Source organism: Thermobia domestica, chromosome 15 (assembly GCF_964235325.1).
Source record: "Thermobia domestica chromosome 15, izTheDome1.hap1.1, whole genome shotgun sequence".
In the NCBI taxonomy this organism is placed as follows: Eukaryota; Metazoa; Arthropoda; class Insecta; order Zygentoma; family Lepismatidae; genus Thermobia; species Thermobia domestica.
Window position 1 is genome coordinate 170,936,985 of NC_137468.1, and position 25,960 is coordinate 170,962,944.

The 25,960-nt window shown below is 37.0% G+C and overlaps 1 protein-coding gene across 1 annotated transcript in view; it reads right to left on the bottom strand.

Moving 5' to 3' along the window:
* The window catches only part of LOC145671356 (endothelin-converting enzyme 1-like), a 249,238-nt gene extending 223,805 nt beyond the window's left edge, over window positions 1-25,433 (bottom strand). The window contains exon 1 of the mRNA XM_081740414.1: window positions 24,461-25,433. Coding sequence (XP_081596540.1) covers window positions 24,461-24,808 — 348 coding nt within the window. The 5' untranslated portion in view covers window positions 24,809-25,433. The remainder of the gene's footprint in view (window positions 1-24,460) is intronic.
* Between the last annotated feature and the right edge of the window lie 527 nt (window positions 25,434-25,960).

Genomic DNA, 25,960 nt, shown 5'->3' on the forward strand with positions numbered 1-25,960 from the left:
TGATTTATTATATTTGAGTTAATGAAAAAAATATATAACATGTTAGTTTCGAATACTATTTTAAGTATTACAGTAAACAATTGTGTGATAACGTAAAAAGGTGATTTTTAGATAAGAAACTTCAAAATATTTGTTCTGAGTTTGTGCACCGTATGGGTCGTCATTTTAAAGCTGTTCGTATTTTGGATCAAAAAATTATGGCAAACGCTATCAATATATAAAATGCAGTCAGGATTGTGATCTGTCAAATCAAATAGAAAATCAAAAGTGAATTTATTAATGATGAATGAAAGGAGGATAAAACAAGTGAAAGGGAACTTTATTTAACCGATATGTACAGTAAATAATACATAACATCACTGTCTTCTTCATGCCACTGCAACATCTGCTGGCTCACTTTTCACAACTCATAATGTTTAAGAATGTGGGTACGATGTTCCTAGTACGTCAGCAATCGTCAGCATTAAGTGGATTCACTCACAGGTAGATACAAAGACCCGCATCATTTCATTATTAACGATTTTAACAGAGCATCAAGAGTAAACAACTTTATGTTGTGACTGTTTTTATTTATTTATACGCATATTCATTTGACAAATATCTGAGTACGAGTCAGGGCCGTAGTCGAGGGTACACGCCGTATATCCTCTGCTTAATCTTAGTCATTATAATACAGTAGAGTGTACCTTCTGCTTCAAAGCGTATGGTACTTTCATGTCCGTGAACCTGGCACCACCCACATCGGCACTAATTTTAAAACATATGCCAAAAATTAGTGCCCAATTAGTGCTGACGACCTGTAATGTTAAAAAAATTTGTGCCGTTACACAGACTTCAAAAAACAAAAAAGATTCTGGGTGGGGCTAGGTTCACGCTAGCCCCACCCACTCAACCGTTCGAGATGAAACCTTTACCCAAGGTTAGTGTTAAATTAGTGCTGTCGATACCACATAAAAAGAAAATTAGTGCTATTATCAGAAGGCCAAAATATATTCCAAAATGTTCAATGGCGGCATCATCAAAGAAAACCAAAGATCCCTCATTTTTATGATAAGATATATAGCACGAATCTTCTTTCTATGCAGTATCGTCAGCACTAATTTAGCACTAATTTTTGGCATAGTTTACAAAATTACTGTTCCATTATTAAAAGTGGGTGGGGCTGTCTTCACGTGAACCTGGCCCCACCCACAGCGACACTAATTTTAAAACATATGACAAAAGTTAGGGCCGAATTAGTGCTGACGACCTCTAATGTTAAAAAAATTAGTGCTGTTACACAAACGTCAAAAAAGCAAAAACGATTTTGGGTGGGGCTAGGTTCACGCTAGCCCCACCCACTCAACCGATTGAGATGAAACCTATGCACAATGTTAGTGTTAAATTAGTGCTGTCGATACCGTATAAAAAGAAAATTAGTGCCATTATCAGTAGGCCAAATAATTCGAAAATCTAATAACAACGTTTGTGTAACAGCACTAATTTTGAAATGTATGCCAAAAATTAGTGCTAAATTAGTGCTGACGATACCGCATAGAAAGAAAATTAGTGCTATGTATAGTATGATAAAAATGAGGATCGATAGTTTCCTTTGATGATGCCGCCATATTAGATTTTCGAATTATTTGGCCTACTGATAATGGCACTAATTTTCTTTTTATGCGGTATCGACAGCACTAATTTAACACTAACATTGTGCATAGGTTTCATCTCAATCGGTTGAGTGGGTGGGGCTAGCGTGAACCTAGCCCCACCCAAAATCGTTTTTTTTACGTTTGTGTAACAGCACTAATGTTTTTTAACATTACAGGTCGTCAGCACTAATTCGGCCCTAACTTTTGTCATATGTTTCAAAATTAGTGCCGCTGTGGATGGGCCAGGTTCACGTGAAGACAGCCCCACCCACTTTTAATCATGGAACAGTAATTTTGTAAACTATGCCAAAAATTAGTGCTAAATTAGTGCTGACGATACTGCATAGAAAGAAGATTCGTGCTATATATCTTATCATAAAAATGAGGGATCTTTGGTTTTCTTTGATGATGCCGCCATTGAACATTTTGGAATATATTTTGGCCTTCTGATAATAGCACTAATTTTCTTTTTATGTGGTATCGACAGCACTAATTTAACACTAACCTTGGGTAAAGGTTTCATCTCGATCGGTTGAGTGGGTGGGGCTAGCGTGAACCTAGCACCACCCAGAATCTTTTTTGTTTTTTGAAGTCTGTGTAACGACACAAATTTTTTAACATTACAGGTCGTCAGCACTAATTGGGCACTAATTTTTGGCATATGTTTTAAAATTAGTGCCGATGTGGGTGGGGCCAGGTTCACGGACATGGTACATTCCACTTTCGATTTATTTATATTTATTTATTTAATCGGTCCATGACTCCAGTGATAAAGTAACTATATCATTATTTCCCCTTATATTCTTATCGGGTGTTCAAATATCCCTGACACACAAATCATAGTCATACGTCTTGCGAATAAAATCATATATTGAGCGTACACTGAGTGATATTTTTGTAACTCTCAGGTCCCTGATTTATAGCATAACTGCATGACATATATTTCTTTGAATAATTAAATTTCGCAAGAGTGCGGTTATAATCACCACAAAAACTACTTTTAGTTATGGATAGAAAAATTAACTAACTTTTGTTCCTGCTAAAATCATCAAATCAAATCATTTCCCTAGAAAGTCTTATTTTTAAAGGATTTTCAGACGAAAGGACAGAAATTCCCATGAACATACACAGGAAAGACAGGAACACCAGTGATTTTTCTTATTTACAACCATTTTTACTAGGAAGATCCGTCCTCGTCATCCACCTCAGCTGAATTTTTAAATCGGTATTTTTTTCTGACTTGCGACTGCGATAATAGCAAGCTTGCTTTTTATTTATTTATTTATTTATTTATTTATTTATTTATTTATTTATTCTACCAAAGTAGTGTATATTCATTGTTGGAAAGACGGAAGATTGAATTTCAAGATTTTTACAGTCCGGTGACCCCCCCCCCCTAAAAAAATCCTTCGGAGACAAAACAGAATTTCCGGTTAATCCCGCCAAAACCGAAACAGTTGGAAACTCTATGTAAGAATTAATTTCCTTTTTCTTTTTTTCAGGTGTTGTTTCCGAACACACTGTTCACATGTATTGTTAGCATAACTTATGTTACAAATATAAACACAAAACGAAAGAATGAAACGTAGTTTGTTGCATCTATTTTCAAACTCTTGGTTCTTCAAGACTGGCTTCCTTGAGTTCGCATTGTCAACTGTTATTTAATACGCTGTTTTCTCTAAAGTTTGTATTTAAATTACACAAAACCCTATGTTTCACGTCAACATCTTCAGGAAAAGTAGAAACAGAGATAAAACTCCTACCGGATGTTCTTCGGAGGACCCTCTCTGGTCCACAAAGCATGACAAAATGGTTTGTAATGATGACACTGAACTTAAAACATTTTAATTTTCTTTTTTGAAAATTTCCTTCGCTGAAGGAGTTGTTGTGAAACAATGAAGAGAGATAAAAATCAACAAGGAAGGAGCCTCATGCACAACAAAGGACTTGTTCGTAGCTAGAAGGCACAAACACAAATCACAAGCCTTTCGTTACAATGCATTGATAGTCGATGAAGGACACTGAGAACCTTTTCCTTTTTTTTTTTTTCTTTTACGCCATACAACTCCGCATTGCAATGAACACACTATATTCTTTAGACTTGGATACTGTATGTGAAGTCTCCATCGTCATCAAGTTGGCCACAACTTCATTTCAAGCACATCTGAGGAAGCATATACAGTAAAATCTGTCTATGGTGCTCATCGATTCCATTCAAGAGTGGCCATCTTATAGAATGTATTTTGAAGTGAAAACTTCAGATTGATTTATTTCTAACGTAAATGAAATGAAATCTTTCAGTTTAACGTCCCTCGATTATGCCTTTTAGGTTAAGGGAGACGGATGATTAAAGCAAGTGAATGATGATAGAAAAATGGTGGAATGAGAATATAGGAACAAACAGGAGCACCCCACATGATGTTGTCTACCATAAACTTACTTGCTTGGTCAGGGATTCAACCAGGGGCCCCAGGCAGCAGGCGTAAGCGCTCTACCACTGAGCCACCGTGCCCTCTATTTAAAAATGTGTGTGTGTGCTTTTCTAAGAGATGCTCATAAAAATTCTTCAGATTCATGATGCCTCTCCTGAATTCTCTTGGCATATTCTCTAAAAGAGAATATATCTACTCTTTAACTTTATCGAATCTGCTGACCAGTGACTACGCTAGAGAGGAGGGGAGTTTTGCCCTTAAGGGAAGTTGTATTATAATATATGTGGTTCGGATTCTACGTTAATCAATAGGTCCACGTTTCATATAGCCAGGCTGCTGAAAGGGACGACAAACTCAAAAAAATACCAAAAACTCTGGCCACCCCACCAATAGACTGGCGTCGTCAGTGTTGCCACGAGACGAGACAGAACCCTTTGAGGTGATTCAAACTACTACTCTCGTCTTGTTTTCGAGACGAGACGTTTCGTTAAATGTCTCATCTCGAAAATGAGAATACAGTTCTTGAATTTGTTCAAAAATTTATTAACTCGGAATAAATTATTTGCCTTCGAAATGTATACCAGCATTTATTATTTCAAATGAGGACTATCCTACAAAGAACAGTGAATACGTAAAGTTATTTTATAAAATTATTGTTACAAACAGCTTTCATTTCTATTTTTCAATTGATTCAAGTTTAATTATTTTATGACAGTGATCCAGATTCAAGTACAATGTTGAAGCATTCATCGAGATCAGTGTTTCAGAAGATTTCATTCCGGTGACTGCAGAGGCGGCTTTAGAATTTCAATTTTGGGTAGGGCCGCTCTCTCGCTTATGGATACATATACACACTTGATTGATTAATGACAGTAGGAAATTACTTCTGCAGTAGTGGTTGATGCTATTTGTTAAATAATTACCTGCCATTAATATAAATAGTGGAAAATATATTTACTCTTTATTATATCTTTTAGCGTTTATATATTTTTCATATTTGGGGGGTACGCCCGTGCCTACCCGGTCTACCCGCTAAAGCCGCCACTGGGGGCTGCTGGGGATATCTATGTATAAAAATCCTGTTACAGAAGTACAAGTTCTCTTAATGGCAGATTTATAAGTAACTAACCATTGTTTCATGATCTTTCTCGTTCCGAACAAAGAGAGAAACGTCAGCCTTTTTCGGTACTGAGTTTTGAAAGGATGCTGGTTTGAAAAAAAAAATAATTGTTGTATGATATTATTCGAACGTAAGCCATTTTTGAAATCGAGAAGTCACATAGGCCTCCTTATTTGTTGAAATGGCGCCAGAAGTTCTGAAAAAAAATTAAAAAAAGAATTGAGAATAAGTGGAGAAGGCTTGCCTTTCGACTGTCCTGACTGTATTGACAAATATTCCTATCGTAGTAATTCATTACTGGTTCAGTCGAAACTAAGCAATCGTTGGAAGATTGTACCGTGTTGTGTGCTGTGCTTTGTTAATTAAACCAAACCTCGTTAATAGTCGTAATTTTAACCACTTGGCATAACAGCTCCTTCAGCCACTTCAGTATTGCCACGAGACGAGACATTTCTCGTGTCTCGTCTCGTCTCGTAAAGAAGACAAGACACAATCATTGGAGACGAGACACAAGACGAGCACATCTTTTCGAGACGAGACGAGACAACCTAAAATCTCGTCTCATGGCAACATTATCGTCACTGTTCTTATGACCTCCTTCTATAATTCTAATATTCAGGCATTGAAGTGGTCATAGAGACTATGTAAATTCATAATTCATTAATTGAATATTGCTTCGCACTTTTTAAAATGTCAGTTAACTGGTTGGAACAGGTGTATTTTTAGATGTTGTTGAACTATGTCGGAAAACCCTTCTTTCTCAAGAAATTTCGGTACCTCTTCATGTTCCAGCCTTTCCTGTTTGCTCCTTATTTCCATTTCTTTCTAGCTCCCATTTTTCCTTCAAATCTTTCATCCACTAGTGTTTTCATCATCCCAATATTAATTCACAAGCATGTAGTCATTGCATTATTGCACAACTTCTACGAAGGAATGAATCCAGGAATATGTCAATTTAGAAAAGTCCTTTCTTGAAAATAAAAGAAACGATATCGATAAATATTATCATGTACCTTCGGTGAAATCTTTCTTCTGTTGAGAGTGATTTCCTTCAAGGAATTATATCTTATCAAATAATACTACTTGATAATAGCTGACACACAAACATAAAGATAACAGTTGCGCATTACTTAGCAAAAAAAGAACTATTAGTAATAAGTGCATAAGACTTACTTTAATGATATAGCAGCTAAATTATGAAGAAAAATATTGCTAAAGAAAGAAAATAAATATAAGTACTAGCCTACTAAAAAGTTATTTTATTCTAATACGTTACTGAACGTAGTGCAAGTAAATAAAAAAGCTTCCATAACAAGAATTTTAAAAATGTTCAAAAAAAGTAAATAAAAAAGCTTCTATAACAAGAATTTTAGGAATGATCAAAAAAAAAAAAAAGATCAAAGGATTGTAATCTTAGTCAAGAATTTTAAGAATGATCCAAAAATGCATCAAAAGATTGCCATCTTAGCCAATAGTTAGTTTTTTTTTTTTTTTTGATCAAGGGCCACAAAATTTTTGAACAGTCCCTAAATCGAATTTTTGTATTTTCTATGGAATAAGCACATCATACTGAGTTAAGTGATAGTTTGGGTTTGGTTACATTATATGTAGCTATCCAGACATAAGACCTACAAGAATTTTTTTTATTGAAATACGGTACATTGGATCTCTTGATCCGTACATAAAGGCGACCAGGAAGGAAACAGGATTACAGGACTGAATCAATTTTCAACACACTCATTGAAAATATGCTGTTCCTCATCAAAATTCCAGTATTAAGGTATTTTAAAGGTATTTAAATATTATAGGTATTTAAACATTCGACTAGATAATGTTCTATTTTTAACTGATTCCGAGAGTAAAACCCTTTCAGAGTGTATCTTTTGTTTTGGAGATACAAAAAGTTACACACACACATAGATGGAAATCGAATATGATTGAAAACGGCAGGGAAAATCGATGGTGTTAATTCCGAAGACCATCCTGAATTGAAATACTTGGTTTTCTTTTTTCACACACAGGAAGTTAGTTGCATACACAAGGGCGACCGGATACACAGACTGACAAGTAGGTTATGAGACTTTGAAAACTACAAAAATCCAGAATACTCGTTCTAAATCTGAATAAAATCCAGAGCTGGTTCCAAACCTGAACTTCTTTGTTGATAGATCTGTCCGTTTTGAGATACACCGCGCTACATAGACGGACTGATACATCAAACACAAAACCGGACATTTTATGATTTAAAGGTAAAAGGGGCTAATAAAAATAGTTTTAAAGAAATTTTAAATATTTTCTAAATGCACAGAATTTTTTGCTACACACACTCCTTACTTAAAATTGATCGAGAGACCATGCTTCCATCCCAAATTTGTACGGTTACTCTTAATCATTACTCGACAAGACGTTGTAGGCAAGGGCGTCGATTTCCCTGTAACTTTGGGGGGGGGGCATTCTTAAAAAAAAGATATATATAACAATAAAAAATGCATATAAAAATATATATTCATAAAAATACATGGGGGTCCACATCAGCTTTGGGGGTACTCGGGCCCCCTTAGCCCCCCAGGATCGGCGCCCTTGGTTGTAGGTGTCGAAAATTTGAGTCCCCTGAATCGTCCTTTTAGCGCCGGCTTTGGATGCGAATCTCCTTCTCTTATTATTTCACACCACCTACAAAATTTATATATACGAACAATATAGAACTAATGTTGGAAACATACATAGAACTACACGTCTGTAACAACTACAAAACGACAGAATGATATGTATTAGCATGCTTGTGCAGTGCGAAATCGCTTGGAAGAAGATTTCCATGCGATGAATGCAACGAAGACATTCTTAAGTCATTCACAGTCGAAGCACGTCCAGGCGACAAATGAAAGCTACTTTGAACTTTCACCCCTAATCAAAGCCACAAATGCTTCGTGAATACTTTCAACAACGAACCAGATTTTCTTCGCGCTTTTAAAATAGACTGCGATTAAAGATGATTTAATGAAATCAGCCTGTCTTTATATCTCAGGGCTTCATTCTGAGTTTTATTAGAGAACATAACAGACATATTTTTATTTCATAAAGCTTACAGTAGATAAACAAAGGAATGGTTTTCTGCATATGAACGAAATCAACTAAGAATTCCCTTTCTGAGGTTGAAGAAAAGTTGAGAAACTACAGTGACAGTAACGACTCGTGAAGCCACAGCTCTACACGAATCATAGAACTGATTTCCCTCACGTGCACAGTGTTGCCAGATTGGGCTACAAGTACCGTAATGGGCGATTTTTTTTAAGTGCCTTTGCTACCGAAATTTCAAATTGAGTAAACAGGCTACTTTTTTGGTCTACTTTTAATTATATGCTGGCTATTCAATAGAAATTTTGTTTGTTGAGTATTTTATTCATATTGAACAACAGTTTTACTAAAAGTAACATCTTCGGCACAAGTTCAATTCTTCTTTTAGTACTTTTTAATCTTCAGATCTGGCAGTACTAGACTTGTGTTAAGTTTCCGCTATTGCAATATCACTGATCGTGTTGCTGTCTCAGTTAATGCCTGGACCTAATAGTTATGCGAAGCCATGATCCAGAATGAACATCGGAAATTTAATTGTGTTCTACTATTGGCCATATTAATATAATGAGAAAATGGAGTTAAAATAAATCTTCGTAAATTCATGGCTTCCAGATAAAGAATTTACCAACTGAATTAAAGAAGTGATGAATAACAATGGATAAATATACTATGAACATTGTAAAGTGTATTTCAGAGCCCACAAAACTGACTTAAGAAAACATGTCTCCTTGAAAATCAGAAAAATCGCCCATTTTAGACTATCATCGTCTGTCCAGTTAATTGCACACTACAATTCTACTGCAGCTGGTGTAACATGGCAGTCCACACAGTGGACCTCCATTGTTACGATTAAAGCAAAATATCTTAATTTCCCATAAATATTCATTTCTAACCCATATTCTACCTAGCTACTTAATACTCGGATTCATTAAGTTTTCCCATTTTTTAGACGTTTTAAACCGAACACTATTTTCCTTAAAAATACACAGCAGAAGAGCGTAGCGAAACTATATTTCTTGGCCAATGCTACGAAAACAGAAGAGGGCAGAAGAGAGTACTGCTGAGGTCCTGTGTTTTAGCTAGTAATCTAAGTTTCTGAGAAGTAAGGTAGTCTCTTCGATTTCGAGAGCCCACTGAACTCTTTTTTCTTTAAACATAGAATAAAGTGTCAGAACTAATAGGTCTTTGATGCCAGTCCCACTGATAGTTTCGAGTAATTTGGTGTGTAGTCCGGGTAGACTATGTTCTTAAGACCCTAACAGACATCTAAAAGGAAACGTCAAGTTTTCATTACTGAGGTTTCACTATATTTAAGACTGAAACAGAACAGTTCTATCATGAAAGCAAGACAATAATAAATAGTTTTCTGTTGCGACTCTAGCCCCTTCGGGGGGGGCGCGGTGGCTCAGTGGTAGAGCGTTCACCTCTGGTGCTTGGGGTCCCGGGTTCGATCCCAGCCCCCGCCAAGTGAACTTTGTGGTGGACAAACACCGTGCTCGTGGGTTTTCTCGGGGTTCTCCCGTTTCCTCCCACTTTCTTCATTCCACCATTTCACTCATCTCTCATTATCACCGTCTCCTTTAGCCTAACCGGCATAACCGTGGGACGTAAAAACTCAAAGATTTCATTTCATTTTCTAGCCCCTTCGGTAATAAACTATTATTATAGATGCATTGCATGTTGCGATACAGTTTTTCGTTTGGATCGCATGTCTAGGATTTTTGTAGCAAACTGTGATGCGATGCCGCTTAATACAATTGCAAGTTTATCTTCGCGCAACATCAGTTAATATTTCGGTCCCTTTCTAATGTGTAATCCAAGTGAGTAAGAGATTTGTATTTTCTCAGACGCTAAAGAAGAGATAGCACAACTATATGTCAACGACACAAAGAAAGTAAGTTATCAGGTCCTTGGTTATCAGAGCCAAAAATTTTAGGTGCTGCTCTTTACTTTTTGCTTGTTATTGAAGTGCCCAAATTAGCTTGTCTTGCAAACAAAACATTTTTCGTAGCACTCTTTTTTAAAACATTTTTGTCAGTGCAGGTACCACCTTTCTTGAATGTCGTCACTTTTTATGTTTTTTAATTTTTTTTTCTTGACACTTTTCCGCATTTTATTCCTATAACAATATTTAAAAAATGAACAGCGAACATGTGATATATTACATTATTTTTGCTTCAATACAGTCCCGTTAGGTGAAAGCTATTGGATACGAAATAAAGGGAGGTGCCAGCATCAAACTGACTACTCACGGCCATCACCAATCGGTACTGAGACTTTTTCTACATGAACATACACATTCTCTTAGTGAAAAAAAAAAAAAAAAGTTCAACGTTATCTGATTTGTCTTCCGACTTGTAACCTCAATAGCATTGTGTTTTGCAACTTGTTTTAAGCAGAGTTGTTATAGTGCGTCCAGTAAGAGAACGTCTCTGACAACTCGCAGTGGCATTGCCACTACTCGCGTGTCAAGGTTTTTTTCGGTGCAACTGTAGTGGCAATTTAATTAATGGTATAAGACAGAGTGATCGTGGGTGGTAACACTGGTATCAAAGTAGGGGCTGCAATGTCCCACCGCATGTGATAAGAAACGTCAGAGACCATCTCTTGTTGGCCGTGCAGTAGTACAATACATAAGTAAATTTTAGGACCTTATATATGATGTAATTAATTATGGTGCTATTTGTATGAATATTCAACGATCTTAAAATGTTCGTTACTGAATTCTCTGTCTGTGTGTGTTATTTGCGAATTTTTCAATTTTGAGCCCTCGATTGGATAGAACATCAAAAACTATCTGAAAGAACTAATGGATTTTTTTTGCGTCACTATTCCCGAGATATTGGCCATAAAACAAAGTTCGGATTTCGAGAGATTTAAGGAGCCATATCTCGGGAACCATAGTCATAGAAAGATTATATTTTTGAATTTTTCAATTTTGAGCTCTCCGTTTTGAGCATGTGTCTTCGTAAAACAACATATCGTAGATCATTTTAACAGAAATCTTAAACTAAACACGTGGGAAAAAATGTAGTACTTAAGGAAATTATAAATAGAAATATTGCAATAATTGTTTAATGAGTACAAGGTCTGTATGATAAGTAATGAGACTCGCCGCGCCGCGGCGCGCGTGTCGCTGGAGCGGGTTTGTCGGTGATGGAGGATGTAGGGGGGGGTCCGAGCAAAGCAACGCACCGCGCGTCAGTTGGCTCCGAGCCTCAGTGGAGCGCGGACAAGCCTTGGACAAAGCCCTTGTGAACATTCTTGTCACGGCGGAAAATCAACAAACATGGAGGGTTCCATCGAACAGCGTTATGCGATCAAATTTTGCGTTCGCCTGGGGAAAACGGCTACTCAGACGCTTTCTCTCATCACGGAGGCCTACAAAGAGGAAGCCCTATCCAAAGCCCAGGTGTTTCGTTGGCACAGTGCGTTCCGGAACGGCCGGGAAAGCGTTGAGGATCTGGAGAGGGCTGGACGCCCGACAACAGTGACTACGGACGAAACTGTGGCAAAAGTGAGGGATCTCCTGAACTCAGACCGTCGATTATCGTTGAGATTGATTGCTGATGAACTCGATATGAACCACACAACAGTGCACAAGATTGTGACGGAACAATTGGGAATGAGAAAAATCTGTGCGAAACTGGTGCCGCGAGTGTTGACTGACGAACAAAAGCAACGACGTGTTGATTGTTGTCAGGAACTGTTGAACCTCATGAACAGTGACCCTAACTTTGAAGATGACGTCATAACAGGTGACGAGTCGTGGGTGTTCCAGTACGACCCTGAAACGAAACGTCAAAGCGCGGAGTGGCACACTCCTGCGTCCCCGCGCCCCAAGAAGGCCAGAATGTCGAAGTCAAAGGTGAAAACAATGTTGATTGTTTTTTTTGACAATGTGGGGGTGGTCCACAAGGAGTTTGTACCCCAAGGACAAGCCGTCAACGCCGCCTTCTACAAACAAGTCCTTGAGAGACTGCACAGGAGCGTCAAGCGGAAAAGACCGGCGATCGCTAGCCGGTGGAAGTTGCATCACGACAATGCCCCTGCCCACACCGCCTTCTTAGTGACCTCCTTTTTGACCCGGATTGGGGTGGAAGTCCTTCCACAACCACCCTACAGCCCAGATGTGAGCCCGGCCGACTTCTTCCTCTTCCCGAAGCTGAAGCCACGCTTGAAAGGAACCCGTTTTGCAGACGTCACAGCCATCCAAGCAGCCGTGACCACATTTCTAAAGGACATGCCGGCTGCTGACTTCCAGGGGGCGTTTGCAGCGTGGAAACATCGATTGCAGAAGTGCATCGACGCAAGAGGAGAGTACTTCGAAAGCTTTTAAGTCCCTGTACAGATCAGATCAATAAAACAATGTTTCCAGACCTGGTCTCATTACTTATCATACAAAACCTGTATAATAATAAAGTACATAGAACAATTGGTATAAAGTCTGTAGAAGTTAATAAGAAAAATTAATTCTTTTTAAGTTCGATCTGGCAATACTCTTGGAACATTCTCAACTGGTTATATTTGAAATTTCTACTTCTTTCCTCATTTCTAAATGGTACCTTTTTAAAACTACTTTTTTAAAATTCTGCACTGTTTTAAACAAAAAACTCGGTCGAAAAAGTGTAAAACGCTTTATCAGGCCAACTACCCTGAATGAGGTTTTCCTCATTCACATCAGGTAAATGCCGGGGTGGTACCTAACTTATAGGTCCCAGGTCGCTTCCTTCCTTCCCCAATCCTTTCTTCCTTCCCTTTCCCCGGATAGTGTGCTCACCGAGGGACGTCATCCCTCAAACGTGATGGGCTACATGGCCTTAGATGCCGAAAGCCCAGAAATCTAAGTCCTTAATCCTAAAATCTATATAAAAAAAAATGAAAATGACTTACATTTGTGACTTAATAACTGTTAAACTAGCCGACCGATCTCCATCAAATTTTCAACATGGATGCGGTTTGGGCGTGGAATGGGTTTTATCATTTCACTTTGACGGTGCAATGTACGGGAGGAAGAGGGGTAGATATAAAAACTGATCGAAAATTATCGATTAGTGTCGAATCCATAGTTTTCGTGGTCGCTGATGAGATGAACAGTGACATTTCCGATACCGTTTAAATCCAAATGAGCCGCACAACTTGGTGGGGGAGGTAATATATAAAAATGATCGAAAATGACCAATATTTGCCGAATCCATAGTTTTCGGGGTCGGTGAGATGAGCAATGACACATCCGATGCCGTTTAAGTCCAAATTCAGCCCTGCAACTTGGGGAAGGGGAGGGGAAAATATATAGATAGATATGATCGAAAATGAACGATATCAGAGAGCGCTTTAGTAGGGTCTAATAGTAAAAAGTAACTGACTAAGGGAACACAGCGAAGCGGATAGTTGACGCTACTTATCGCATAAGATTCTTTTCAAATGTGTAATCTTCGGGTATTTAATAAATATTCCAGTACATATACTTTCATGTTTTTAATGTTTACTTTTCTGCTACTGATGTATTTGCTTAAGTTCAACATAGATTAGTTAGAACTTCCTATTCATAGACCTACTTGAGAACGTGAAAGGTATCAACGCCATGTTTTATTTTTAGATAAAAAGAAAGTATGCGTAGTAGTTCTCTTTAAATAACAAAGTCTTGACACTTAGCATATAGGAAAAGCGTCCAAAAATAGAAATTGATATAAAAAAGAAAGAACGTGTTACAGACTAAAGTTGATCTACAAAAACAAATCCATTCTCAGAGAAGAACACAATGTAAAGACATGCGCCATTTGTCAACAGTACTTTACAGACTAATGAGGGATCAAGCATAAGCCTCTTTTTTCTTTTCTTTCTTCTACACAAATTAGATGCTTTTCAACAGAATTTATATCAATTCAGAATTCCAATATTTATCTTGGAAATACGTCAGGCTAATTTTATTTAATTTATTGACTAATTGGAGAGAAGAAATATAACAAAGATGTCATCTGCAGCGGCGGGGCTATTTGTTCCTATCACGATGAAAGAAAATGGTCTAAAACTTGTTGCTCATGAAATGACTTCCATGTTAAAAACTACAAGCGAAAAATTAGAAGTTTAACAGACTAAAAGACTTTCAAATCTGGGAGATATCATTTCAAAGAAATGAAATGATACCTACTCTTCATTGTTTCAGTTTAATCTGACAGGAAATAAAAGCAAAGTTTCACCCCACCACTTCTTCTCTTGAAGTCTGTCAAACAAATATTGCTTACGTCTTACAACCATGCAGGAGCGGATTTAGAAGGTAAAAACTGGGGGAGGGGGCAGTCAGAACCCAGACTATGATAGGGATATCATGAATTTACCAACTTTTAAAAATACATAAATAATAGCTTAAATTATTTTTGCCACTCAAAAAACTGAGGGGCCTAGGCGCCCCGGCCTAGATCCGAAACTGCAACCATCAACATAAGTCAGAAATGTAAGCAAATACTATGAACAGTAAATTATATCTTTCATAATAGAACTTATATACGATTTACTATGTTACTAGGACATGTAACCTGTCAGTAGTACATGTAGTGATAAGTTTCATGAAATATTGTGTGTTCATTCAGAAGTCAAGGGTTATAACATAATGTTGTGAGCAAAGTAAATCAGGGGTGTCCACAAGGGGGGCTATGACGCAAAATGCGTCATTGAAATATTTGGGGGGGGTAAAAATCTATATAAATATATTTGAGAGGGTGTAAAAATTAATCGAAAAGATTTTTTTTTCATGGAAGAACACCTACAGAGAGACAATTGACGGGGGGTGCGTCATGGACATGAGGGAGGGGCACCACTGAGTAAATCATGCCTCTTGAATGACTAACAATTGCGAACGACGTCAAGGTTAGGAATTAATAAGGTATTTAATATGTCCATATGACAATTTTATCTCATGGACTCAATAGCCGAACGCTAACATGACTCAATGTGCCTCGTTTGAACCTTCAGCAAACCCAAATGTTCACATTAAACTAAAAAGAAAAATATTAATAATAACGACACAGTTCTGTGATAATCCCCCTACTTCAAGAAAAGAAATACAATGCACTTTTTCATCTTAGAAACAATACTAGTATCATCTAATAATAGCAAATAACTTTCCAAAACTAACATAAAACTGTGACCAGTATGGAATGTTATTAACACATGGAAGTGGTGCTTCTTGATGGTAAAAGAGAAGAGTTATGTTCTCCCAATAACACGAACAGAGAGAGTAGTGTGGTGCAAAATTTAATTTTAAACAATATTGTATTAATATAAAAATGCGCACCCTTATTGAAACAGACTAGTTACTCTACTTTCGCCGCTGTTAGTACCGGCCTGGGTGAACCCACTTGCTTATACGCTGACCTGGAAGCACGTGGAGTTAATGCTGTGTTGCAATCCAGCGCAGACGCTTGAACTTCCCCAGATGCATGGCTTTTGCTTATTGGCGTGCGGTGGCAACAGCTGAGTGCTTTCAAGTATATGAAGTAATATTAGCAGCCAATGAGAATCGCGCTCTCTGACGCTGTCTTCTGCTTTAGACTCTACTATAACGTGATTGGAGGACGGTTCGTAGAATGGCACGACTATAGTTTTTTTCTCTTCTTCTTCTTACGGTAGCAAAGCGGAGGAAACTAGAGGAGTTTGTTCTGGTTGCTTATCAGCTTAGACGAAATGAAGAACGGGTCAATTCGTATATCACGCAACTGTTTTTGGGAAAATAACATTCATTTTGTGTTTTGCTCACTGTTTACACGCTGAAACTGACAATGTCCAAAGTTCTTGACAAGACAGAAAAAAAGTACTTTTACAGATACCTGTACATTTGGAGTAACGACTATGCTGAGGCTAGAGGTGGGCTGAATCTTTCTCAGCGCATCTTGTATTTGACCTTGTTTCTACAAACTCACTAGAAAATAGTCATGTATGCTGTAGAATATAATTTATTATTCATTCAGTAAGTTAAGTACTTTCTTGGATTCATTTTTATGGATTGCATAATGACTGAAAAAAAAAAAACCCTCACCGCCATACTTATAATCACCTGTTTTAAATACCTTAAGGATCAAGAGTATTTTTCAATTCTGACGTTCACAAAAAAGGAAACCTACGTCTTGCGTAATTCTTTGATTGTTGTAAACGAAATAAAGCAACATCCAGCAACTGATAGTCAAAAAACAACATTCAATTAACTGGAGTTTAACACCTGAGCTATATACGACGGGATTTGCTGTTTAAAATAGGGATCTAAAACAGGATTCGAGTTTGCATTTACGGTAAGTACCCTTAACTGCAATTCAAACCCACGACCATATACACAGATGGCACATGCCTTAGTTACTTAGCCATGAGTGGGTACGAGATGAGGTTCGATACGTGTAAGTCTATGATGTATTCCATGTTCAAGAGTGTGTCCATATTTCATGAAGAGTAAGTGCCGCAATGACTTATTGCATTCAATAAAGAAACTAGTGCTGTCCTAGCCTAGTGGCTAGCGCGCGTTCCTTGTATGCACACAGCCCCTGGTTTTGATGGGAGAGCACCAGGCACGCACTCAGAAAATTTTGTTGGGAAAGGTCCAGAGTTTTGCAGGAGGGTCCAATACTAAAGAAACTACGTCTACCAAGTACCAATATTTTCCCGTGGCCGCAAAGAAGATAAACAATTATTGACTACTGGCGCCTCTATTCTCAGGAAAATGATAAAAATGTATTGTTTTTATAAGAGAGGAAAGAGTACATATGAAATAAGAGTATGATAAAATCTTTGCGCTACATTCATCATTTCTCCATTAAGAATGTTTAATTTTACTAACAAACGTGTAAAATTCTATTTCGAGTTACGAAGATTCGGGAGACCGGACCTGGTGCAACCCCGCTTGAGTGCCCCCCTTGGAAAGCACTAAATTTCAATGATTACGGTGGTTTGGATTTCACCTTTAACTGTAGGTCCATATCTCATATGACCTTGGTTCTGTCCTAGGACGCTAAATTTCAACAAGCAGCAATATCGAAACTAAGGACAATGGATTTTGTTAACCTGAGTTTCGTGCCCAAGTTATTATATTATTATTTAAACAGTACATCTGTATTCATAATATTTGTTAGCTTCTTATATTTACAAGCAAAGTGTAGTGTATTATCCTCCCTTACTCACTTCAGTCACAGCTATGGTACTATGCCCTCTAGTAATATCAGATTATTCGAACATCACAAAACGCAGTAGAGCACTTAAAATTTAAGTACAATGTATTTCAAAGAACATGCTACGAATTGAGTCGTTCTTTCTGAGAAAGGCTTTAGTTCATTCCTTGGGTCATCTGTGGTGAACTTCTGTTCTTTCCCACTGTTTTATCAAACTGAAATGTCAGCAGTTTATCTCTGTGTTGATGTCAACGTTCCAACATTTATCTGTTGTTTACTTCTTAAGTCAAATTTTAACATTGCATAGCTCTGCATCTCTCACTCTACCGTTTCATTATAGTCACACGTATTCCGTAAAAATACTTATCCTCTATAGTTGCAATCTAACACTATTTTTAATTGTTCATTTTGAGATTAAATACGGCTGCCTGGTTAATACAATTGTTCTATCGCTCAAGGCATGGATGTTATGTATTGTTCATTCATAATACAGTAAAAAAGATAACACGATTCCATATTCTTTATTATAGGCAACCATCATTTCATTGCCGCTGTGCAGGTTGCATTGGAGCTAGGAAACGTTATAGATTTTAAAGGGATGTGATGTTATTCACGATTGCATATCCTTCTATAATACGCAACCAACATTTCTTTGCTCCTGTGAAGATTGCATGGAAGCTAGGGGATGTTAAAGATTTTAAACGGGATATGATGTTACCCGCTATTGCATATCCTTTTACCATATGCAACTTACATTTTTTGTTTCTGTGTAGGTTGCATAGAAGATAGGGAATATTACATATTTTAAACGGGACATGACATTACCTGCGATTGAATATCCCTGTTCCATGCAACCAACATTTCTTTAGTGTTGTGCACGTTGCATGGAAGCTAGGGAATGTTAAAGATTTTAAACGGGATATGATGTTACCCGCTATTGCATATCCTTTTATCACATGCAACTTACATTTTCTTTGTTTCTGTGTAGGTTACATAGAAGCTACGTAATGTTATAAGTTTTAAACGGGATATGACGTTACCCGCGACTGCATATCCTTTAATTATACGCAACCGAGATTTCTTTGATGCTTTGTAGGTTGCATGGAAGCTAGGAAACGTTATATAGAATTTACACGGGTTAACGGATAGTTCGTGAAGATGGTGTTAAGGGATTAACTCCATTACCGAACTCGGTCAAGATAATCGATGTAGTTGTCTATAGCAAAAAAAAAAAAAAAAAAAAAAGAATTCGTTTCCGTTTAAGAGCTATCCTGTACAGTAAGAGACGGATGAATGGACTTAACAGTAAAATTTTATGAATCCCTCTGTGTGATCCTAATGAGTAAAAGGGTTATTTATCTTGTATACAAAACTGTATTCTTGATCTTATTATATCTTGAGAACAAACAATTCAATTAATACGTGTTATTATAGGTTGTTATTCAATACAACAATATTAGGTCTGAGCCGGTGCCATGATTCTGTAACTCAGTCCTCTTGAGGCAGAATAATGAGGTGGGGAACGGCCTATACTGTGAAGGTTGATTCTGAATGGATAGTCTGTGCAGGTGCACTCGCCAAGATACAGGTATCTGTTACAACATATATTATACACAACATATCTAATATGTAATGATATAATTAATAATAACTATTATTTTACTCGTACTTCAGAGTTTGTAACTTCAAATTTTGGAAAATGTTTATATAGTGAATTCGAATAAGATTTTAACTAAAATTTGTATGTAAAATTTGAAAACTGTAAAATAATATTGTTATACATGAAATATAACAGACAACTTGAAATGGATGTTATTTTCGGCTGTTAGATGATCTTGGCTTTGCTGTTGCCAATAATAATAATAATAATAATAATAATAATAATAATAATAATAATAATAATAATAATAATAATAATAATAATAATAATAATAATAATACAATTAAGCATACATTATTTACCACCCAAATTGGTTAATTTGCTTAAATTGTGACTGATAACAGCATAGTTCATGAGACCTAAAGTTGGACTTCCTAAAAGCAAACAAAATGAGGGGGGTCACATTTATTTATGTAGCAAAAGTGTTATCAATAGAGGAATGACAGTAATTTACAAATATAAAGATCATCACATATTTAAATCAGTAGTTTCCAATCAATGTGCCGGGACACACTGGTGTGTCCCACAGTCCCATATTGTGTATCACGAAATTTTTGGTTTTAAAGATAAGGAAATATTTAATAATTACTTAAAATTAATTGTACCAATCAATTAAGTCTGCACCAATCAACGCCTTCACCTCCAGCAACAACATTCAGTACTGAATAGTCACTAGTTTAAGAAATGTACAGTCTTCCACTATAACATTATTAATAATAAAAGGATAGGTGGTCCCGTGTAGCATACTCGCAAACGCTCTTGCCTTTCGGTGCAAGCGGTGCCGGGTTCGATTCCCTGTGGGGGCACTCGGTCGAAAAAGTGTAAAAAGTTTTTTCCAGGCCAGCCACCCTGAATGAGGTTTTCCTCATTCACACCAGGGAAATGCCGGGGTGGTACCTAACTTTTAGGTTCCAGGCCACTTCCTTCCTTCCCCAATCCTTTCTTCCTTCCCTTTCGCTCGCCGAGGGACGTCTTTCCTCATACGACACGTGTTAACATGGCCATAGATGCCGAAAGCCCAGAAATGTTATTCCTAAATCCTAAATAAAAGAATAAAAAAGTTAGGAATCCAGTTATCAACGTATGATAAACTTTGACAACAAAATTGCTTACCAAGAAGGAAAGGAAAGAATAGTACATCCTACACTGTACGTAGAATTCGAACCCACCCTTTACGGATGAGATTTCAGCCTCCAGAAAATAGAATTTCTAATTTTCAAAGCTTTGATGCATCCTGGACACAGTATCTATACCTCTCCAGAAGAAATTTTCCAACAATAAAAAATGTACAAGCCCTCTGAAATATTTTTTTAATGCATGCCTAATAATAGGAAATGTTTGGCATACATTTTTCTCTGACAGGGAAACTATGAAAAGTAATTATATTGTAAGCTGCCTCTGAAAAGCTGTTCTTATAATAATCTATCATCAACTTAACTAGAATTCAGTAAAGAATTACAGGAAATTGTCTGTTTTGAACAATTATTAAATAAAACAAAATATTTCAACGCGTGTAATTCGTTATATTAAAAGAACTATAACTATAAATAACTTTTCTTTTAAAGACATTATTGTTATTTTAAAATTGCTACGTACAGCACCCTTCTAAACGGGAACTATTTATTTCGTGTGTAGAGATCACACAGGTAGCAGCAAACTCGCCTTCAGCTCGGCGAATGGGATGGGTCTAACCAAATCAAATGAAAGTCTGACAGAAGGATGCCATAAAAAAAAAAAAAAAAAAAAAATCTACCTCCCAGGGTTCGTTGCGTGCTTGAAACATGCACATCAATTAGAACTCAAAATTCTGTTTTCTTGAGTTAGCAAGGAAGCAAACTATCTAGTATTCACACTGATAAAAGGACAGATTGAACATAATAAATTTTCTATAAACAAAACTAAGACCACAAGTCTATTTCAGTTAAAAAATTGCTCTCGGCTAGAAATACCCAACATACTTCTTCTGGAACATGAATCGTTCTTGTGACGTCAAGGTGAGGAACGGGCTTATGCAATACCACTACAGGTGGGTGAAATATAAGTTTAAAACTTTCACTTACCAGGAAAGTACAGGTTTCAAAAAGTGTAAATTCTAAACATTTTTACAGATATTTGAAGTCCCTTACAAGTTACGTTAATTAAATTATTAACAAAATCATATCTATGTATGATATGTTCCTTCCTTAAGGCTATCACATTTTTTATACGAGGGCCATTTTTTTTCAAATTCCGGTAAATCGGACGTGAGAGGGTGAAACACAAATTAGTCACTGTATAGTTCACAAATTAGTTTATTGGAGATTGCACATCCTCCATTAAAAAAAAAAAAAAAAAGACAAGACTAGAATTTGATCATTGTGGTATAGTAAGCGTGAAACCGACAAATCACAAAAAAAAAAAAAAAAAAAATCGCTCTTCTCCAAAAACTACATTCGAATACAATAAACAAATAAGTGAACAACCGGAATATGAAGTAATGTTTAGCTAATATTACGTAATGACTTGTGAATTTTTAAATATTGCTACATGCTCTTCATTGTGTTGTAAGTTTAACGTCCCACGACTCTCCACTCAGGCTAAGGGAGATCATGAAATGGATGATAATCATGGAATGTTAAAAGTGTGAGGAAACGGAAGAACCCCGAGAAAATCTACTCACACGGTGTTTGTCCACCACAAAGCTCACTTGGCGGGAGCTGGGATCGAATTTATCACGTTCGTACAATGAATTCATCAATTTATAGTTGTTTTTATACTCTAAATCATGTAGGACTAAAACAGTGTTTAAGATCTAAGACATGGGTGAACTAGTGTCGTTCATGAGACTTGATAAAATTTTAGTTTCGTCTCGAAAGCGAGATAATGAAAATTTATGTCGTGCTTAAGGAAGATGCGACACTAGTCCTAACTATTAATTTCTAAACTGTATTCAATCTCACACGAACTAGTTCTAAACGGCGAAGTTTTAAGCTGCACAAGACCTAAAATTTACGATTTATGCCATATTTTCAGGATTTATACACCGTTTAGGATGTATGAAAGTTACAACACACACATAACAATGTTATATTTTACGTAAATGAGAAATTTCAGGGTCAGACTTTTGAATCTGCGAGAAGGAACGCAAACCCTCTATAGCCAGTACTATACACATGCGCACAACAAACACCTATGAACAACTGAGGAAATTTTAGTCGTTATGTAATTAATGCCTAGCTCAACGAAATTTTAGTCGTTATGTAATTAATGCCTAGCTCAACGTATTTTTAATTCAAATTAAAAACTAATTGAAAAAAATGAAATCTTTAAGTTTTACATCACACGGTTAGGCTAAAGGAGACGATGATGATGAGAGATGAGTGAAATGGTGGAATGAAGAAAGTGGAAGGAAACGGGAGACATAATGACATTGATGGCGTTTCACAATAACAATTTTAAAATATATACAGAGAAAAATCCGTTCTCCGGGCAGCGGTATATTGTACAAATATACGGTATCCTCTTGCTTACTATAGAAATCTGTACGGAGCATATGTTATCCGTATGCTACATAGGCACTGTCCTTAGATGTTACATAATGCCGTTGCAGGATGTATGACATCTAACAGTTTTCCGTATATCACATGCATATATTTATGTTACCGTCGTCAGCTATATGTTATATACGTCCATTTGTATGTGAGATCCTGACCGCCTACTTTATTATTTCATACAGAACGTAAGTATAGATGGAACACTTATACAGAAAGTATTATAAAACATGCGTTTTCAGTTATACGTCTGCTGTACGTTGTCAAAAAAAAAAAAAAAAAAAAAAAACTACAAGAATTACGTATGTAACCTATCTTTTTAAGTACGCCACCTACATTTTTTTCTCAGTGTACATTATCTCTTGAAATATTCATTCTATCTCATTCAACAGTTCTAACACTCTTATTGGTAAACCCTTTTCCCCGAAGCTAAGGTAAATTAAATTACGTTTATATGTCATTTATGTGTGCAGGACACGTCCTTTTAGCACGTAATATCAGAAGATCGATCGTCTTGGTTCTCAACGTGGTCGTTAACGCCTCTCTGGGGGGCGTTCTTGTTTCCAAAGAGGGCGCTGGAACGAAAAGGGGCAAACAGGGTCCGATTTTATGAATTGAAACCCTTTTCTGATTCTTAGATTACTTCATCCAGGTATTACCTTTAGCCTGGTGCATGGGTGGACGGAGGTCGCAGGCTCGAAAAGATAAACTGGTCAATGTCTTTTCTTTAGACAACCATGCTCGTAAAGTGCTCATCACGAATTTTCAATGTATTTTGACATATACCAACAGGGGCGGATCCAGGATATGATCAAGGTCGGGGCTAAACCATATTTTGCCGTTTTAGCCAGTGCAAAGCAGGATTGAAGCCCATTTTATCCAGTGTATAACTGAGCGTCAAGGGGGGGGGGCTATAGCCCCTATAGCCCTCCCCTTGGATCCGCCACTGTATACCAACGTCACATTTTTGCTTTTAACCCATCCGGACAAAATATTCTGAACGAAAGCCCTGAATAAGTATTATTCCAACGGCATTCCAACTGTTAATACCCGTTATCTTTCAGATGAGCAATGTATTCCGTTGAAGGTAAATATCTCGATTTTCTTATGTGTATTAGGCCTATATTCAGTAGTATAATGGCTCAGACGTATCCACAAAGAGAAATTGTGACGAAAAATATACCCTTGAAATTTTAGGTAGGTTGAAACATTTAAACAAGTTAGTAACAATTTTTTTTTTTTAATTTTCAGAAGAAAAAATTTGGGCAATGCTAGGTCTGCGTACATAGGCGCCGAAGCAAGCTTCTAGCGGACCATTTTATCTGGTTACTATATTACGTTTGGTATTTTGTATTTGTATTAAGTAACTTTTAAGAAATTTAACACATTTTCGTGAGACAGGGGACCGCTCCCCCCTTTGTCGGGCGCCCATGCCTGAGTACGAGTACTTACTTAAGGTCAGAACACTGAGTAGTTTTAAAAGCGATAGTCCTATTTACTTTTACCTCTTTGTAATGTTTACTACGTATTAAATGTTTGTCAATTTTCGAATTGGAAATTCTAAACAAGATGAATACTTAATTATCTTAGCACAATGTAAGAATGATGGCTCAATTTTCATATTTGGGAGAGCAACTTACAAAAAGTTAATTAGGAGAGCCTTTAGAGTGGGGGTAAGGGTCAACACTTTTCTTGACCCAGAAACTACAAGGTTGTTTCAAATCGGGAGAAAATTTGATAGTGTAATACTCATACTATTTTTTACCCTCAACTTGATTCGATTCTCCCCTGAAAAAAAAAACTTAATTTGCTTTTTTGGTTAGACATATAATATTTTGAGCTTTTGCAAATACTTACCTCTGATGATGCCGACAAGCAGGCGGACCTTGTGCAGACTTCAGCCAATTTGTGATGAGGCAATGAAGGCCATGTCGCGGCTAAGACAATAATCACAATCAACAATAGTATCAGTAGTATCAACACATTGATAGCAATCCAAAAACCAAAGCGCGTGAGCCCCGTCTTTTCTCTCACTCGTTCATGCACCGGAAGAGGCTTTGCAGCATCTTTCGACTTCCGTTGCCGCTTCTTCCCACCGACTACTTTAGCATCAATTGTATCAGCATCTGATAAACATCGGTCAGTTTCAGTAGCTGGTGGATTCTCCACATCTCGCCCATTCTCTTGGGGTTTTTCCGCTTTCATGTCTCTACTTCGAACACTCTCACATCCACTCAACACACAAAAACACTTATTTTTTTAAAACTACTACAACAGCTTCCCAAAGACTACACCTATTGGCATGTCATATACGCCTACACTGAAATGCACTATGATAGCATTTGCGCAAAATTTAATTAGAAAAATAAAATACTCGTGCTGTACAGGTCAACGAAAACCACAACACAGATCTGTACTGCGAATGATTCGACGGCCAATGCAGCCAGCAACAACGAACACAGAACAGCCACTTGTTGTCTGGGATCGGAATTCCATCCACACAAACTCAGCGCACATTCACTAAAGAAATTTTTCAACAAGAGCGCGCTAGTGTATTCATTACACTTCGAGATGGTACTATACCAATGCACCTATGGTTGTAAACGTCACAAATGCATAAAGCACACTTCGTTTTGTAAAGGTAAAAAGTGATAACATTCGTTTGCCACGAACCAGCAGACGAAGAGCAGTTCTCGCGACCACTCGTCCACACAGACACAACTCTGTCGCTCTCTCTTCTTCCTCCTTCGCCCTTTTGCCCGCTTTCCTGATCCGAAGTACGAAGGCTAAAGGCAACTCGCTATCCGATTGCTTGTTGCATCGCTTCACGCCACAGCGCCCACTGGCTGCTGTCATACACCAACGTCCGCTCTTCCTCCAATCCACTAACAAATAGCATGGGAATTTATGGGAACAAAAAGCATCTTTTATAACCCATTACCAGTTGGTAGATATTGTTTTCAAATAATAATAATAATAATAATAATAATAATAATAATAATAATAATAATAATAATAATAATAATAATAATAATAATAATAATAATAATAATAATAATAAGTAAATTCCGGTTTGTATTGTGACAGGGGCGGCTTTAGGATTTTAATTTTGGTTAGGCCCACTCCCTCGCTTATGGATACATATAGGCTACATATTTGATTGATTAATGTCAGTAGGAAATTACTTTTACAGTAGTGGTTGATGCTATTTGTTAAATAATTATCTAGCATTAACATAAATAGTGGATAGTAAGACTATTTATGGCTTTGGATTGATTATTTTAACAAAAGAGACACTGAACAAAGCTTAAAACCCACTTTATTTTAAATTATAATTTGTAACTGTTTCGGATATCT